This window comes from Herpailurus yagouaroundi, unplaced genomic scaffold (assembly GCF_014898765.1).
Source record: "Herpailurus yagouaroundi ecotype Mexico unplaced genomic scaffold, PumYag 213, whole genome shotgun sequence".
Lineage (NCBI taxonomy): Eukaryota > Metazoa > Chordata > Mammalia > Carnivora > Felidae > Herpailurus > Herpailurus yagouaroundi.
In genome coordinates, this window is record NW_024412444.1 from 11,474,027 (window position 1) to 11,490,543 (window position 16,517).

The window sequence follows — 16,517 nt, forward strand, 5'->3', positions numbered from 1 at the left end:
GAAAAGAGCAGTCCAGATGACCTTTATCCAAGAAGTGAGTTGTTTTTTGTTGTTTTTTTTTAATTTTTTTTTTCAACGTTTATTTATTTTTGGGACAGAGAGAGACAGAGCATGAACGGGGGAGGGGCAGAGAGAGAGGGAGACACAGAATCGGAAACAGGCTCCAGGCTCCGAGCCATCAGCCCAGAGCCTGACGCGGGGCTCGAACTCCCGGACCGCGAGATCGTGACCTGGCTGAAGTCGGACGCTTAACCGACTGCGCCACCCAGGCGCCCCAAGAAGTGAGTTTTAAAAGTGTTGTTTTGTTTCTTTGCAGGAGCAAAATACAGAGACAACCAGCTGCCTCCTTCAAAATGTTTCTCCTGGGGATTATATAATTGAGGTACGTATAACTCAAGAAAGCCCTATTATTAATTCTGCAGAATGAATCTAGTTCATGTAGAATTCCCACTGTTTAAAACACTAAAATTTCAAGCCATTGAGGGTGTGTACAATTATATTTTTACATGGTCCTTAACATGCTTTTTAAAAAGTTTATATGTAATCAATCTTTGATTTTTCTCATTCATTATTTCAAATATTTCATATAAATATTTTAATGAAACCATATAGTCCATGATTTAGAATTTTTAGACAGTATTCCTTTGTAGGGGAGGAAGAAATCTCCTTCTTTCCTTCCTGGGTTCTTCTAGCTGTTTTAGGAATTAAATTGACATGAGACAGATTATGGGGAGAAAAAAACCAGAGTCTTACTGAGTGGGCACAAAGGCCCAATAATGAAATTGAGACCCAAAGAAATGACAAAGGCAGGTGTAGTTTTTATACTTTTTAAACAAAGAGATACTAAATTAGTGAGGAGTTGACAGGATAAAGAAAATAGATGTTTGGGAGCTTTACTTAATAAGGAATTCTAAGTGGAATTTAGGCTGAGGTAATAAATTAGAAAAAAAATAACAAGGTTTGTTTCTACAGCTTTCTCGACTTTCAAGTCCCTATCTCAGACCAGAAGGATGTCGTTTTTACTTGTTCGTATAGTGAGAGTATTTGTTATATGGGAGATCTGTTTCCTGCTTTCGGGGGGACAGAAGGGAGGGTCTGAGTGTCCTTGCTTGTTCCCCAAGTAACTTCATTTCAAAGTATTTATCAATAGGCCATTGTGATACCTACAGGGACAACCTGCCCTGGGCCCCTACATCTTCATACTACAAAAATATGTTTTTAAAAATTTAGATTTAAAAATTATTTAGTGGGACGCCTGGGTGACTCATTTGGTTGAGCGTCTGACTCTTGGTTTTGGCTCAGATGATGATGTCACAGTCCTGGCATCGAGCTCTGCACTGATAGTGTGTGGAGCCTGCTTGGGATTCCCTCTCTCTCTCTCTCTCTCTCTCTCTCTCTCTCTCTCTCTCTGCCCCTCCCCCACTCACACGCTTGCTCTTTCTCTCAAATAAAAATAAAAAATAAAAACTTTTAGTAATAAAACAGCAAAAGTGCTGTCCATTATATCTGCCTATCCCTCTCTAGGTTTCTGCTGACATTTTCTGTATTAATATATATGAAGTTCTAAATACCACAGAAAAAAGCATGCAAGGGATATATATTTTTCTTCTTTATTTTAGATTACTTTTTTACTATCAAACATACTACAAAAAATAGGAGTCAAACAAAAATAGAAAAAAAGAAAAATAGGAAATGAAATTAAAAATTTGCCCATAGCCCCACTCTTCAGAGAAACCAACATGTTTCAACATTTTAGGAGAAACACTGGTTGTATGACTTGGTAGCAGTATGTGGTTTTAAGAGGGTTTTAAACCCTCTTAAAGCATTAATGGGGGCCTCATAAAATTAGTGGTAGGATGCCGTTGTAATTGAAGATTGTTAGAATGTGGAACTCACCAGCTGATTCATCGATGAGTGAACCACGTTTGATTCATGAAAGGAAAGGTGATGAGGTTGAGGGTTTTGAGTTGGTAAAGCAGAGATGGAGCTGATGTAATGTCTAGTCCTGGCTCATTCGTGATCATAGACAGCAGCTCTCCTTCCTCCTACCCCCCACTGTCCACATATGGAAACATGGACGGAATCTGTTGAGATGTTGTCACTTTTATAAAATAATGATACAGCATCCTCTGTTTCGTAGCTGGTGGATGACACTAATACAACAAGAAAAGTGATGCATTATGCCTTAAAGCCAGGTATGATTTTTTTTTTTTAAATTTCTGTGTGAAATGTTGGCACAGGACTACAGCAGACCATGCTATTTGATAACATTCTATACTTCATGTTTTACAAAATCAAAACACAGCATTTGAGCTCCTGTCTTTTAAAATTTTTTTTTCAACGTTTTTTATTTATTTTTGGGACAGAGAGAGACAGAGCATGAACGGGGGAGGGGCAGAGAGAGAGGGAGACACAGAATCGGAAACAGGCTCCAGGCTCCGAGCCATCAGCCCAGAGCCTGACGCGGGGCTCGAACTCACAGACCGCGAGATCGTGACCTGGCTGAAGTCGGACGCTTAACCGACTGCGCCACCCAGGCGCCCCTGAGCTCCTGTCTTTTAAAAAGATGTTCCATCAGAGGTGCCTGGGTGTCTCAGTCGGTTAAGCATCTGACTCTTGATTTCAGCTCCGGTCATGATCTTGGCTCACCTGGCTCAGGTCATGATCTCACAGTTTGTGAGATTGAGCCCCACATCCCCCCAAGTCAGACTTCACTGACAGTGCAAAGCCTGCTGGGGATTCTCTCTGTCTGCCCCTCCCCCTCTCACATGTGTGTGCACACTCTCTCTCAGAATAAACTTAAGAACAATAAAAAGAAAAGCTATCCCATCAAAGCTGACTTTCCTTCCATCCTAATGTCAGTGTCTGGAAAACTGACGCCAGTGTGGTTGGTGTGTATTTGTGTGTAGCTGGGACTAAATAGTCACTTGTCCTTGGAAGAAAAGTGGTGGGAGGTGAGGTTTCCTTGGGCAGAATTCCCACTCATAGGTATTTACTGTTCCGGCAACTCTAACTGTGGTATTGTATCCTATAACCCTTTAAAAGGAATCCTTTTATAATCACCAGACCAGTACTAGAGAAATGTGGTCAAGAGGTTCTAGAATCTGTTATGCAGCTTGTGTTTAAAAAGGTAGGGGGGAGATTTCCCTTTGACCTTGTGCTGCTTAAGTTTCAAGCCTCTTGTCTTTGAAATTTCCCAGCACATTCCCCGTGGGCGGGGCCCATTAGGGCTGTTGCCATCACCGTGCCTCTGGTTGTCATCTCCGCATTTGCCACCCTCTTCACCGTGATGTGCCGCAAGAAGCAACAAGGTATCTCTCTGTGTGGTGTGTTCCCCCCAGGTTGGCAGGACCACAGCCAACAGAGGGAGCCTGGGAGCCCTTGGTCCCACCCAGAGTGGGCATCTGGGAAGCCACATAGCTCCTGTAGTTCCTGGCATTAAAATGCTTGATTTTTAACCTCAGGAGCCATGAACACGAAGCTGTAATTCTGTTCTCAAATTTAAGGTAGTAAATTCAAGAACATAAAGGAAGTTTAAAGGTGTAAGGGCAGAGGTAAGGCGTGATCACTTATAAAAGTCAGGTGTTGGGAAGGAACTTCCTGGGGGAGCTTGGAAATGTTTCATACCTTGATCTGAGTGGTGGTTGCACAGGTATATATTTGGATAAAAGTTTGTTGAGATGTACTCTTGAGTTATATACTTTATAAGTTATACCTCAGGAAAAGGGTTTTCTTTCCTCCCACCCACCCCTTTTGTTTAAGAAGCTCAGCTGTCAGTGCTCAATTGGTCTGGTAGTTAACACCTGGAGCACCAGCTGCTTCTGGGTGCTCTCTGCTGGCCAGGGTGGTCCCTGCAGTTTTCCCAGCCTACTTGAGGTCAGTGTCAGGCGAACAACAAATCTTGGCCATTTGTTGCTCCGCTGGAGAAATCAGCTGTCCCATTCCCGGGGGGGTCCCCCGGGGGGGGGGGGGGGGGGGGCACTGGGCACATGCTCAGGCAGACATGTCAACTGTTGTTTCTTGAAGATGGCATTAGGTCCTGAGTCTCAGGGAACAGGACAAAGCATTGCTCATAGGCATCAACCTTATCTTCTTTTCCAATTTAGAAAATATATATTCACATTTAGATGAAGAGAGTTCTGAGTCCTCCTCGTACACCACGGCACTCCCCAGAGAGAGGCTCTGGCCTCGGCCGAAGGTTTTCCTCTGCTATTCCAGTAAAGATGGCCAGAATCACATGAACGTTGTCCGGTGTTTTGCCTACTTCCTCCAGGACTTCTGCGGCTGTGAGGTGAGGAGTCTGAAGTCTCTTCTGTTCCCCTGGGCAGGACACATGCTGCCATGCTCCTCACCACCTCCCTGCCTCCTTTGGTGACTCTTGCCTTCCACCAGGGGCTGGCTTCCAAATCGGGGTCAGCCTCACACTTCTTCAGTCTGTCCTACCCATCGCCAGCACTAAATGTTTCCTAATGCTTAGTCCTAACCCTGAAACACTCCTGCTCAAAAGCCTTTAGTGGTGCCTACCTGGAAGGAAGTTTTATAAACATCAAAAAGACCATGCAGTTGCATGGAGGGAAGCAGCATGTGCCCTGGAAACATGCAACAGGAGTGTTGGGGGGTGGTCACTCAAAATATCCTGGTGAGCCTTGAAAGGTCTAAGAGAACATGAAAAGTAAAGCATTGGGTTTAGACAGCTCTTTGGAGAAGTTTTGCTAAGAAAGAACAATAATTTGTGAAGTACTCAAATGGTCCACTCAGGTTTCTTGCCTATTCTTTTGAATTAAGCTCTAAATATGTAGCTTTTCTATAATGTCATAGTGCTAATTTTAGAGTGAAGTTTGAAGCTCTCATGGAAGGCACACTCTCTTTCTTGCCAATGCAAGAATTGTACAGTAATTGTGTAATTGAAGTTATTTGTGCTTTGATACTCTGCCTCCTGGTGGGTTTTAGTCTTTTCATGTAGCGAAGCTGCCCCCTAGTGTCAGGAACACCTATTTACAAGGCTGACACATGAAGCTACAGAGATAGGCTGATTGGCCTGTGTACTAAAAAAGCAATTACAAGCTCTAGCGGGTGCCACACAGTCTTTAGACACAGACAACCCATTTGCTCTACTTTGTAACTAGCCTCGGGTGGAAAAAGTCTCCCAATTATGAGGGTAATGCTTACTGTAGAAAATTTGCAAACACTAAAGGATGACAAAGAAAAAAAAATGGCCTGTAATCTCAACCTGGAGAAAAGAGGACCCACAGCTAATACTTGGTGTATTTCCTTCCAGTTCCTTTCTACATAGATGAAGTCATGCATACAGTTTTCCATTTTGGGGTGATTGGAATGATTTTTTTCCTTGTCTCTTCATTTAATAACTTTTTACACTATTGAAAGTTCTATGTAAACTATAATTTTATTTCATTACTTTTTAAGTTTGTATTTAAATTCCTGTTAGTAAAACATACAGGGTAATATTATTTTCCAGTATAGACAGTAGTGATTCAACACTTCCATACAACACTTGGTACTCATCAGGACAAGTGCCCTCCTTAATCCCCATCACCTATTTCACCCATCCCCCACCCACCTCCCCTCTGGTAACCATCAGTTTGTTCTCTATAGTTAAGAGTCTGTTTCTTGGTTTGCTTTCTCTCTCCCTTTTTTCCTAATGATCATTTGTTTTGTTTCTTAAACTCCACATATGAGTGAAATCATATGGTATTTGTCTTTCTCTGACTTATTTTGGTTAGTATAATCTTCTCTAGCTCCATCCATGTCATTGAAAATGGCAAGATTTCATTCTTTTCTATGGCTGAGTAATGTCCCATCATGTGGGACGTATATGTAATATAATGTAATAATGAAATATATATAACATCTAATGTATAATATATAATATATACATGCCACATCTTTTTTTTTTTCATTGTCGAGTTAGCTAACATACAGTGTAGTCTTGGCTTCAGGAGTAGATTTTCATGATTCATCACTTACATACAATGCCCAGTGCTCATCCCAACAGGTGCCCTTCTCCATGCCCATCCCCCACCCTCCCAATCCCCCACCCCCATCAACTCTCAGTTCATTCCATGTTTAAAGAGTCTCTTATGGTTTGCCTCCCTTTCTGTTGTATCTTATTTTTCCTTTCCTTCCCCTCAACTCATCTGTTGAGTTTCTCAAATCCCACATATGAGTGACATCACATGATATCTGTCTTTCTCTGACTGACTTATTTCATTTAGCATATTACCCTCCTATTCCATCCACATTGTTGCAAATGGCAAGATTTCATTCTTTTTCATCACCAAGTAGTATTCCATTGTGTATATAAACCACATCTTCTTTATCGATGGACATTTGAGCCTTTCCATAATTTGCCTTTTATTGATAATGCTGCTATAAACATCGGGGTACATTAGCATTTTTGTATTATGTGGAGAAATACATAATAGTACAATTGCTGGATCATAGAGTAGTTCTAGTTTTGACTTTTTGGGGAACCTCCATACTGTTTTCCAGCATGACTGTACCATGCAACTTTAGCCACATGATCCATAATATCAATTTACTATAATTGAGTTATTTCATATTGATTGATCCTTTCTAATGATTGATCCTTTCTAATGATTTTCCAGAGATAGAAGCCAGGAAGTGGAATTGCTGGGTCAAAGATGGGAAAATTTTTAAAATGCTTGGTATATATTTCTAGTTAGCTTTTAGAATGTATAATGCTAGTGAGAATTAAGGAAACATAAGATGATTTAGGATTATTTTCAGCAAGTGAGTGAATGCTGGGGACCTTCTTCCCTTTGATAACACCTTAGAGCCAAAAAGGAAGAAAATCATTTCAGAACACCCTTCCTCATAAGAGACAGTGGCTCCTGCACTCAGGCATAGCCCCTGGGAATTAGTTTCCTTTTTTTTTTTTTTAAGTTTATTTATTTTTGAGAGAGAGAGAGAGAGCAAGCAAGCACGTGCACAAATGGAGGAGGGGCAAGAGAGAGGGAGAGAGAAAATATCCCAGGCAGGCTTCACACTGTAAGTGCAGAGCCCAATGCAGGACTCGAATTCAAGAACCATGAGATCATGACCTGAGCTGAAGACTTAACTGACTGAGCCACCCAGGCACCCCCGGGAATTAGTTTCTGAGCCACAGAAAGAAAGGTTGATACAACTGCCAAGAGACGTTTTCAGCAGAATCACATGAAAATGGTCAGAGAAGGTGAAGCCCTCTGAAGGGGACCTGCGTGCCTGGTTTTCCTTCCTTTGTCAGTGCCCCTCCCCCCAAATGCCCTCCCAGAGGCTCCTTGGGGTTAAAGGCCTTCTAGGGATATGACCCCATAGATTGCCATGAAGTCATGGGGGGAGGTGCCAGTCCTTCACTAAGTGCATTAAGGAGAGTGGCTGTGTTACTACAGTCCACCACCCTCTCTTCTCTGGCCATTGACTGGTAAACAGCGTGGCTGACCTTGGGGCCAAGGAGGTCTTTGTCAGTCATGCTCTCTAGATGTGAGTCAGTCAGCATTGTGGGCAGCTCTGGCATCCAGATGTGAGCCCCATTTGCTGCCTACTTCGGGGTCCTTCACCCAGATCCTTCCATCATCACCTTCCAGATTTCTCTTCAGGATCTTCCCTCATAGGGCGAGTGTGTTAATGGCCCCACGTTAGGCTAAAACAGGGGCACAATGCAGAGGGCCTGGCATGTGACCATCACCCACAGAATGTGAGCTGTTCTCAAAGCCCAGCAGCTCTGAGCCTGCACACAGCAGTGCTGATAATACTCAAGGGATGTATGATGTGACCTTCTTGTAACACTCTTGTTTTTGTTACCTGACCTGACCCCCCCCCACCCCCCACCCCCGGCGGTTGGGGTGAGTGAAGTCTGTGATCTATTTCCAGGTGGCTCTGGACTTGTGGGAAGACTTCAGTCTTTGCCGAGAAGGACAGAGAGAATGGGTCATCCAGAAGATCCATGAGTCCCAGTTCATCATCGTGGTGTGTTCCAAAGGCATGAAGTACTTTGTGGACAAGAAGAACTACAAGCACAAAGGCAGCGGCCGGGGCTCCGGGAAGGGCGAGCTCTTCCTGGTAGCTGTGTCCGCCATCGCTGAAAAGCTCCGCCAGGCCAAACAGAGCTCCTCAGCCCAGCTCAGCAAGTTCATCACCGTTTACTTCGACTATTCCTGCGAGGGAGATGTTCCCGGCATCCTGGACCTGAGCACCAAGTACAAACTCATGGACAACCTTCCCCAGCTCTGTTCCCACCTGCACTCCCGAGACCACGGTCTCCCGGAGCCCGGGCAGTACCCCGAACAGGTGAGCAGAAGGAACTACTTTCGCAGCAAATCAGGTCGGTCCCTTTACGTCGCCATTTGCAACATGCACCAATTTATCGATGAGGAGCCCGACTGGTTTGAGAAGCAATTCATTCCCCTACGCCCTACCCCACTTCAGTACCGGGAGCCAGTGCTGGAGAAGTTTGACTCGGGCTTAGTGTTAAATGATGTCATGTGCAAACCAGGCCCTGACAGCGATTTCTGCCTCAAGGCCGAGGCCGTCCCTGGGGTGCAGGCCGACTTGCCCTCGGAGGGCCAGCCCTTGGGCCTGGACCCAGACGTGGAGGCGGGGCCTGGGCCCGGCAGCGGCTCGGTCCTGCGCCCCCTGCTGCACGTGGTGAAAGCCCCCAGCCCCTCGGACATGCCCCGGGACTCGGGCATCTACGACTCATCCGTGCCCTCCTCGGAGCTGTCTCTGCCTCTAATGGAAGGACTCTCAGCGGATCAAACAGAAACATCTTCACTGACGGAGAGCGTGTCCTCCTCCTCCGGCCTGGGTAAGGTGCAGGAGAGCCCAGAGTGTCTTTGGGTTGGGTTCCTGATGCAGGCCACAGCCTTTGTCCCTAATTCCCAAATCCATGCAAGGGTTTTCCTAATTTTCGGGTGGAGTTATTGGCAATGAAACCTAATGGGAAGTAACCCAACTCCATTGGTAGTCCCGATTTATTCCAGGCACTGGGAGTGTTCATGGGAACTGCAGAAATACTGATGCTAAGTTACAGTGAGCTTGCCCAGGCCCCACAAGTGGTGTTATGTAACATGCAGTGTGTGCATTATATCACCTTCCTGAACTCCACAGACATCTGACTGCCAAGACAGCTTGCCCCAGGGGTATCGGATGAGGGGCTGTGGACCTGTATCTTTGTTGGGATTTGAGGTGTTCACCACCCCTCACCAATGCCAGTGCTTTGAAAGCCACATCTTGTGATCCAGGGGTTGATGGACACGATGTTCTCTCCATCATATCTCAGCACAGGGCCAGGTGGGAGGGCTCTGTAGAAGAGTCCTACCTCCCAAGGGAGCACCAGCAGGATGCCATCTGGGACTGCTCCTTACGGTCCCTGTGGCCAGCGGGAGTCATGCATGCAAACCCTTGACCCTGGGCTAAGGGAGCCCGCCACCAGGATGAGAGTGCCCTGTCTTGAGCTGGTTGGTATGCCTGCCTCGCTTGTAAAGCCCATAGTCCCAGCCCAGATGCAGCCACACTCTGGCCTTAGCCCCCAGCCCAGGAAGTGCGATGACGTGTCTCTGCCCTGTCTTCTTTCCTTAGGTGAGGAGGATCCTCCCGCCTTCCCTTCTAAGCTCCTCACCTCTGGGGCGTGCCGAGCAGAGCCTGGATGCTGCAGCTACACTGGTGAACTCCACGCAGTCGCCCCTTTGTAACAAAACAGAAGAGTCTACGCATTGCCACTTTAGCTGCTGCCTCTCTCTGGTCCCCCAGCTCTTCTCTCTGGTTGAGCAGTCGGCTTGGAGCTGAGGTCTCCTACAAGTATATTTGGAGTGGAATTCGGGCCAGTACTTGCTCTCCTTGCCCCATCCCTCTACCTGATATCTTGGCAAAGTCTCCAATTTTCTAAAACCATATGGATATCTGGAAGGCATGTCCACAAGGTCTGACGGCAAGCTGGTCACATTAGGTCAGACCTTGGATTAGAGCCAACTCTGGGAGGTCGGGAGGAAACATGCACAGAGAAACAGGAAAATACCTGCACTGCTCATTCAGATTTTATTTATCTCTTCCGACTTTGCCCATTCGCTGTTGGCTACTTTGATTGGAAATGCTTTGTGGGAGAAGCACTTTTAGTACCATTACAGCCACAGAAATCAAGTGCCAGTCTATCTGGAATCCATGTTCTTACAGGTGACGTTCTTGTCTGTTTTGGGTGTAGAATTTACAATGGCTTGGATGTTAAAAAAGCTCTGAGTCAAAGGTCAAGGAAGTGACTGTATATCGTATCACCTTTCATAATACGAGTCTTTATGTGTTCGTGGGTGCCATGGCACACTGAGGTGGGGGCTGCAGGGTCAGGCTGACCATCTAGACAATTCTTTCTGACATAGGTTGGTCAATGTCCAGAAAGCAGCAAAACTCAGGACACAGGACCGCCTCTTGGTTTGAGTAGGCTTCGTGTGGGGGTGGGATCTGCCCACCAAGTTTCCCGGGGTTACATTTACTGCGCAGTATCTTAGATGTTGCTGCCTGGAAGTTTATTTTTAAAAGACTAATACCCAATTGGGCTGGATTCCTGGAAGCCGGAGTCCGTGCTTCATTTGGCTTCTGATCTAAAGCTGTGTCCAGAATATCAGGGATCAGAATCCATTGAAATATGGCGATGTGCAGGTGGCAGCCACTTAATCTGCTGAACTGGTTTTGACTAATGATAAATCTCATTTTAAGAAGGTGGAGGGGAGACTGTCACAAAGATGAGTTTGCTCTTCTAATATCATCTGAAGAAGACATGAGACCTGAAGTCATTCAATTCTTGAATCTCAAAGTACTCCCCCCACAACTCAGCCTGTGAATCATGTTTCGCTGTGTGTTTCTGTTGTATTTACCCAGTGAAAGATTGGTCTCTTGTGCTCCTACCAAAAATAGGTACTTAGAGTTTAGGAGGAAAGAATTTGTTTTAAAAAAGGAAAAGTAAATGTTGTTTTTAATGAATGAAGTTTCTACAGAATTTCTCCTTCCGAGGGGAAAACGGTTGTTCAAATCCTGCTTGTCTATTAGCATGTGTGTGATGATGTCTTTGTGGAATCCCTTCTCCCTGTGTCCTTGAGGGGTTGTGAGCATCTTTCTCCACCCTTTCCGTGGGTGCTGTTGGCTTCGGGCACCCTGCTTTTACTCAGCACTACACAGGCGACCCTGGGTTTTACTCCTTTAGCAGGTAGGACCAATATTAAGGGAGACACTGAGAAATGTCTCAAGGAGGGGTTGGGAGGTAGAATGAGGCAGGACTTTCCATCCAAGCACATGCCCAGCAGGTGGGAAGGGAAGGTTTGCAGCCTTGCTGCAAAGAAGAGGTTTGTGTGTATTTTTGATGCAAATGCCACACTCCATGCTCTGTAAAGGCAGCTGACGGCTTCTTGGGGGAAGAACGTGTTTGTCTGTTCTCTGGCATCGAGTTTCCTGCAGCTGCTCTGCAGGGGAGACAAGTGAGCCTCACAACCACCTCCCCCACAGAACCAGGCATCCGGTTGGAGAAGAGATGTTCCATGATACTGGAGAGTCTGGGACAAGTGCAGAGCTCCTGCCCACATATGCCTGCCCTGCCCTTCCACCGTCAGGATACGTTCTGCAAGGGAGATTGGTCAGTCCAAACTTGCTAACGTGAAAATTCACTCTGGAACAGTATCAAGAGAGATTGAAGCCAAGAAATGGTACGTGCTCCAAAGGAACCCCGAGGAGCTACTTTTAGGTTAGATATTCAGCTTTGCACAGAAAATGAGGCATCTGTGAGAAAGTGACCCCAGGAACAGCACAGAGGACTGGCAGAGGGTGGGGAACATCAACTGAGCTCCATGCATGTGGGCAGAGAGCTTGCTAAATGAACTTCCTTCTTGTGAAAATGCAAGGGAAAAAATGTGCTAGACCAAAAATCAGGTAAACTTTTCGTTTGGATTCATGGTTTGAATACTTATTTTCAAATACTAATGTTTCTTATGTTCAACACAAGCAGACTCTAACATACCAAGTAGCAAAACCACAGTGTTGAGATGTCCCAACTTCGTGGTTTTGCCTTACTAGTTTCACTTTTTTTTTTTTTTAAACCTCCCCATCTTGTGCTGGGAATGAGAACAGTTGCCTTGTAGATTAAGGCAAAACATCTGTTTTAAGCAGACCTGCAGTTTTTGACTGATACATTGTTCCAGGCAATGGAAATGATAACACGGAATTCAGATAAAGATTCTACTGAATCACAGGCTTCTTGAAATTGGGGAAACAAGAATTAGAATATAAGGATGATCTCAATAAAAAGCCTTGGTCCTGAGAATAAGAGGCTTGTGTGGCTAAGTTAGCTGGTGTTCTCTGGGCAGGACACCTGGAGTAGGTCCAAGGACCCAGGTAAGCAAATCTTGAAGGTAGTTGAAGGTAGGGAGCTAGGTATTCATCTTAACTCCCTAGTGCCCTACAGAAAGGACTTAGCATCTGACATAGTCAGCTTTGTCCAGGGATGGATTGGGGAAGTGGAAGCCCAGGTAAAGGTGTGTTTTTCTCCCAGAGGTTGGCCACGAGCAACAAGAACCACCTGGACAGACCCAGTCCAGCCACACAATGGACAGAGCGTCCTGCAGGAGATCCTCCAGAGGGCCAAATCCTGGGCCTTTGAGGCACATTGATCTCCAGAGAGAATCAGAAGACATTGAGGTCCAGGTCCAGGCCCAGGCCCTCAGGTTGGGGAATAGCATTTTGAACCAAAAATGAGATGGGGCCTTAAAGTCATGAGACCATTTTTGGTTAACACATTAGTAATAACTGAAGACAGTCCCAGAGCAGAAGTTCAAAAATGTCTTTAGCAACTATGACATCATCAGAATCAATGGGTCATAATTTGAGGTCGTGCGTGTTTGTATATTAAAGTTCAGTCTTGCAACTTCATAGCTGCAAATGTGGGGTGTTTTTTTTTCTAGCCAAGCCCTCGTCTCAGGTTCCCTGACTTAAGCACAAATAAACAGGAAGACTGTTCCTCCAAAAATGTGGAGTTACAGGATTTTCAGAACTTTTCCTTTTTTCAGAGTTGAGCATCTTTTAAAAGAAACAAATGAAGAGAAAGCTATTTTACTCCTAGAGAAGAAACGACACACCTTCCTCTTACGAAAGAAAACCCCATGGTCCCCAATAGCCTCAATGCTAATTTGGTTCTTAGGGGAGAGGAATCCTTCCTTGTGTCTTTATTGGAGAGATGTGGACAATAACAGTGTGAAGGTTGTTAGCCTTTCTTGTTTCATATCGTTGGTGAAGACTGCCGCTTTTATTTAGCGGATGCTGTGCCTTCAGGAGGTGCCAGTGCAGCGGGCCAGGACGACAGATCAATGAAGTGTGGTGATAAATGGCAATGACCTACCTTCTCAGTGTCAGAGAGACCATAGGGCATGGTGGGGAGTGTGGCAAACTGAAGTGCTCCGTGTCCCACCCATAGGTGGGCAGCTACTCCAGCCATTTGTGGCCATGTGGTGTCTCCTGATCTTCCCATTTTTCAAGAGAAGCTGAGAATCTGGAATTTGATAGGAAAGTTTCTAATTTTCTAAAGTATTGGCAACTAAATTAAAAGAGATTTTTTTTTTTCAATTCAGATTCAACAGAACACATGAGTGGGCCTGATTTGGCCCACTAGATGCCAGTTTGCTACCTCTGCCTTGTAAGATTTGAAATGAAAAGTGTTCATGGTAATTACAGATGTCTGGTACCACCAGAAAATGCTCTTGCTAAATGCAGCTGGTGTCTGGATTGCTTCTTCCCCACCTTGCCTCCCCCAAGGTAGTTTGATACGATTGTGAATGTATTTGAAATGTTTGAGGGCTTCTTTATGTTTCATGGTGCCTTAAGAGAAAGGCAGGCCAGTTACTAATTTCAAAATCAGATTTATGTTCCCCAATTTAAAAAGCATAACACTTGGAACAATTTTCATTTAAACTCCACAACCTAAAGGGCCTTATTTATAGTTTTAGTTCTTGGCTTCATAATTTTTTAAATGATGTGCAATTCTGAGCTTAGGCCAAGACTTAATGAGAAAAGCAGGCGTTGTGGGGAGCGGGGCAGGGAATCCCCGAGTGTCCACTAGAGCCAGGTATTTGCATTGTCTTCTGTTTTAAATGATCTGTGAAGTGACTGTGTTTTGGAGATGTGAAACAGTATCCAGACAAAAGCTTTTCCTGATACCGAGAGATCAGTTAGGAGTCCTCCTGGGGTGTTGGGTCATCCTTTCTGTGTCCCCTCCTTTCCAGGCTCAGAGTGAAAATAAACAAAAGGAAGTCTGACTGTAAGCCAATAGCTTGGATTCCAATTTCAGAGTTTTGGAGCTGGGAGAAAGTTTGGATTATCTAGGATGTCTCCCCTGCCGGTGTCAGCCAGGGCTGAGCCTGAATTATTTCAGACATATGGCTATGGATGGGATTCTGGATTTTCAGTGAGGGAAATTCTGTAACCTGCCCTGCTGATCAGATAGTTCTTTGTACATCTTACAGAAATTCAAACCAGCCTTCTTTTGTTCTGCATGTAGTGGAAAAAGAACAGCTGGTTACCTTCCGTGTATTTGAAAACCACAGTGAAGTCATCCCCCTGGTGTTTTTATTTCAGTGATAAATAATCCCACCTACTTAAACCATTCTTCATAGCTCTTGTTTTCCAAGGGCTTAATAATTTTCACTGCTCTTCTGTTTCCCAGCTTCACACTCTGTTTGGTTGCCGAAACAGAATGTGGTGCCATCTTCGCATTGGTGCCTTGTGACGGCCAAGCTCAGGATGGGGATTACAGGGAAATTCTCGTGTGCCCAGCTTCTCTAACTACTTACAAATACAATGGCACTTTTTAAAAATGGTATATCGCCTGCATTCATTTTGAGGATTATTTGGTCGCCCCATCCATTCCTCCCCAACAATCGTCTTCTATTGTGTTTTCTTTTCCCCTCTTCTGGTCAGACACTTGGTGCTTATTCCTGATGTGTTTGATGTCATTCCTGAGCTCCAAAATTCTCATCAAGACCAACTCTTACCTTCTGAGTGGTAGCTACCTCTCCCTCCCAATTCTGGATTCTATTTTACATACCTCTAGACCTTGCCTTTAATTCATGACTCAATATTATTAGATGGTTCAGACTTCAGCTTAATCACCGGCAAGATAGCAGCTGCTAAGGGCTAACTTGTAAGGAAGGTGAGGGACAACCTCTTGGGAATTTTGGCCAGTTGTCCCCCCTCCTGCTCTTTGTTTCCTGCCTGAAGTTCAGCAGGGACCAGACTCTTCCAGGAGCTTTCCTGTGTTCTGAAGGGCTGGGGCCATGGCTCTGAAATGACCTAGCACTGTGTTTTGCACAATCAGAAGTCTGAGAAAAGCAAACTATTATGACTGCATCTCTGACATTTGTATCAAATAAAATGTCAGTGGAGAATATTCAAAGAAGCATTCTTCTATTTGTACATGCTGTAGACAAAGTTGGCTGCTCCATCTGTTAGACAAATTCCTTTGGGTTATTACACTTAATGTGTAATTGTTATGTAAAACTTGTGTGTTTTCTCTCAAGAAAAACCATGGTGAGTCTGGACAAAGCAAAAACTTTTGTAAAAACCACATGTTCATTTAGAGAGTAGGTAACTTCTATTTTTACTATTTTTTTTTCACTTCAGAAGCTCCCTGTGACTACGATCTAGGGGGGGAAAGCCTGTGGAACATTGGAACATGGTGGTTGTTGCCATTGTCTTTGTTTCATCTTTAAGTTTGTCCTTTGTGGGGTTTGGTGGAATAGCAGGACTGTAGCAGTGTGCTATATTTTTACCTTGAAAACAATGTCTTATCTGATTTGTACATAACTGTAAATAGGTGACAGTAGGTCACAGCTGACATTTGCAAAATGTTTTTGTACCTTAGGATTTCTGCATCAAATAAAATGTTTTAAGATTGCAGTGGTTCATGATTCTAGATCCTCTTTCCTGTTTCCCGAGTAGCTGGGTTCCTAGCACAGCTTTCCGAGGGCTCTGCCTCTGGGAAGGAGGAAGAATATCCAGGGTGAGGAGGTGAGGGTAGCCAGTATGTCTTTCTTGCACATGAAACCTGCTGCCGTGGCTGTTTGCCTTGCCCTCCGGTGGGCAGTGATGTGTTGCCTGTGTGGAGTCAGGAGCAGGGATGCTCCTATCAAGGAGAAATTTGACTGTCAGAACAAATGGGCTTTCTTTTCAGAAATTTGAAAAGAGCCACTGAAATGTGGGAGCCACAAACTTCCTGCCATCCAATAAGACAAAGAAGTGCCTTTTTATTTCTTCCTATAGACATTATCCCACCTCCTGTGTGCCAGCACTCTGTGAGTTAACTTCTTGGTGCCCATCAACTTTGGGGTGAGTTCCCAGCTCTGTTTCTGCCACTGTGACCCTGTGGCTGCACTTCTGGGCCTCAGTTTCTCATCTCTAGAATGGGCCAAAGGCCCTCCCTCAGGATGGTGAATGTGAAGTGCTTACTGGCACATAGTGCTCAGAAATGACAG

The 16,517-nt window shown here is 44.9% G+C and overlaps 1 protein-coding gene across 2 annotated transcripts in view; it reads left to right on the forward strand.

The window, feature by feature from the left end:
- IL17RD (interleukin 17 receptor D) overlaps nt 1–15,942 on the forward strand; it is a 71,023-nt gene extending 55,081 nt beyond the window's left edge. Inside the window, exons 8-13 of one of the 2 annotated variants that reach the window (XM_040454716.1) lie at nt 317–382; nt 2,141–2,195; nt 3,201–3,311; nt 4,128–4,291; nt 7,891–8,824; nt 9,598–15,942. In XM_040454716.1, the coding sequence (XP_040310650.1) occupies nt 317–382; nt 2,141–2,195; nt 3,201–3,311; nt 4,128–4,291; nt 7,891–8,824; nt 9,598–9,710 (1,443 nt within the window). In that variant the 3' untranslated portion in view covers nt 9,711–15,942. Of the gene's footprint in view, nt 1–316; nt 383–2,140; nt 2,196–3,200; nt 3,312–4,106; nt 4,292–7,890; nt 8,825–9,597 lie in introns of both variants that reach the window. The other variant, XM_040454715.1, reaches the window with a different exon arrangement.
- The last annotated feature ends 575 nt before the right edge of the window (nt 15,943–16,517 follow it).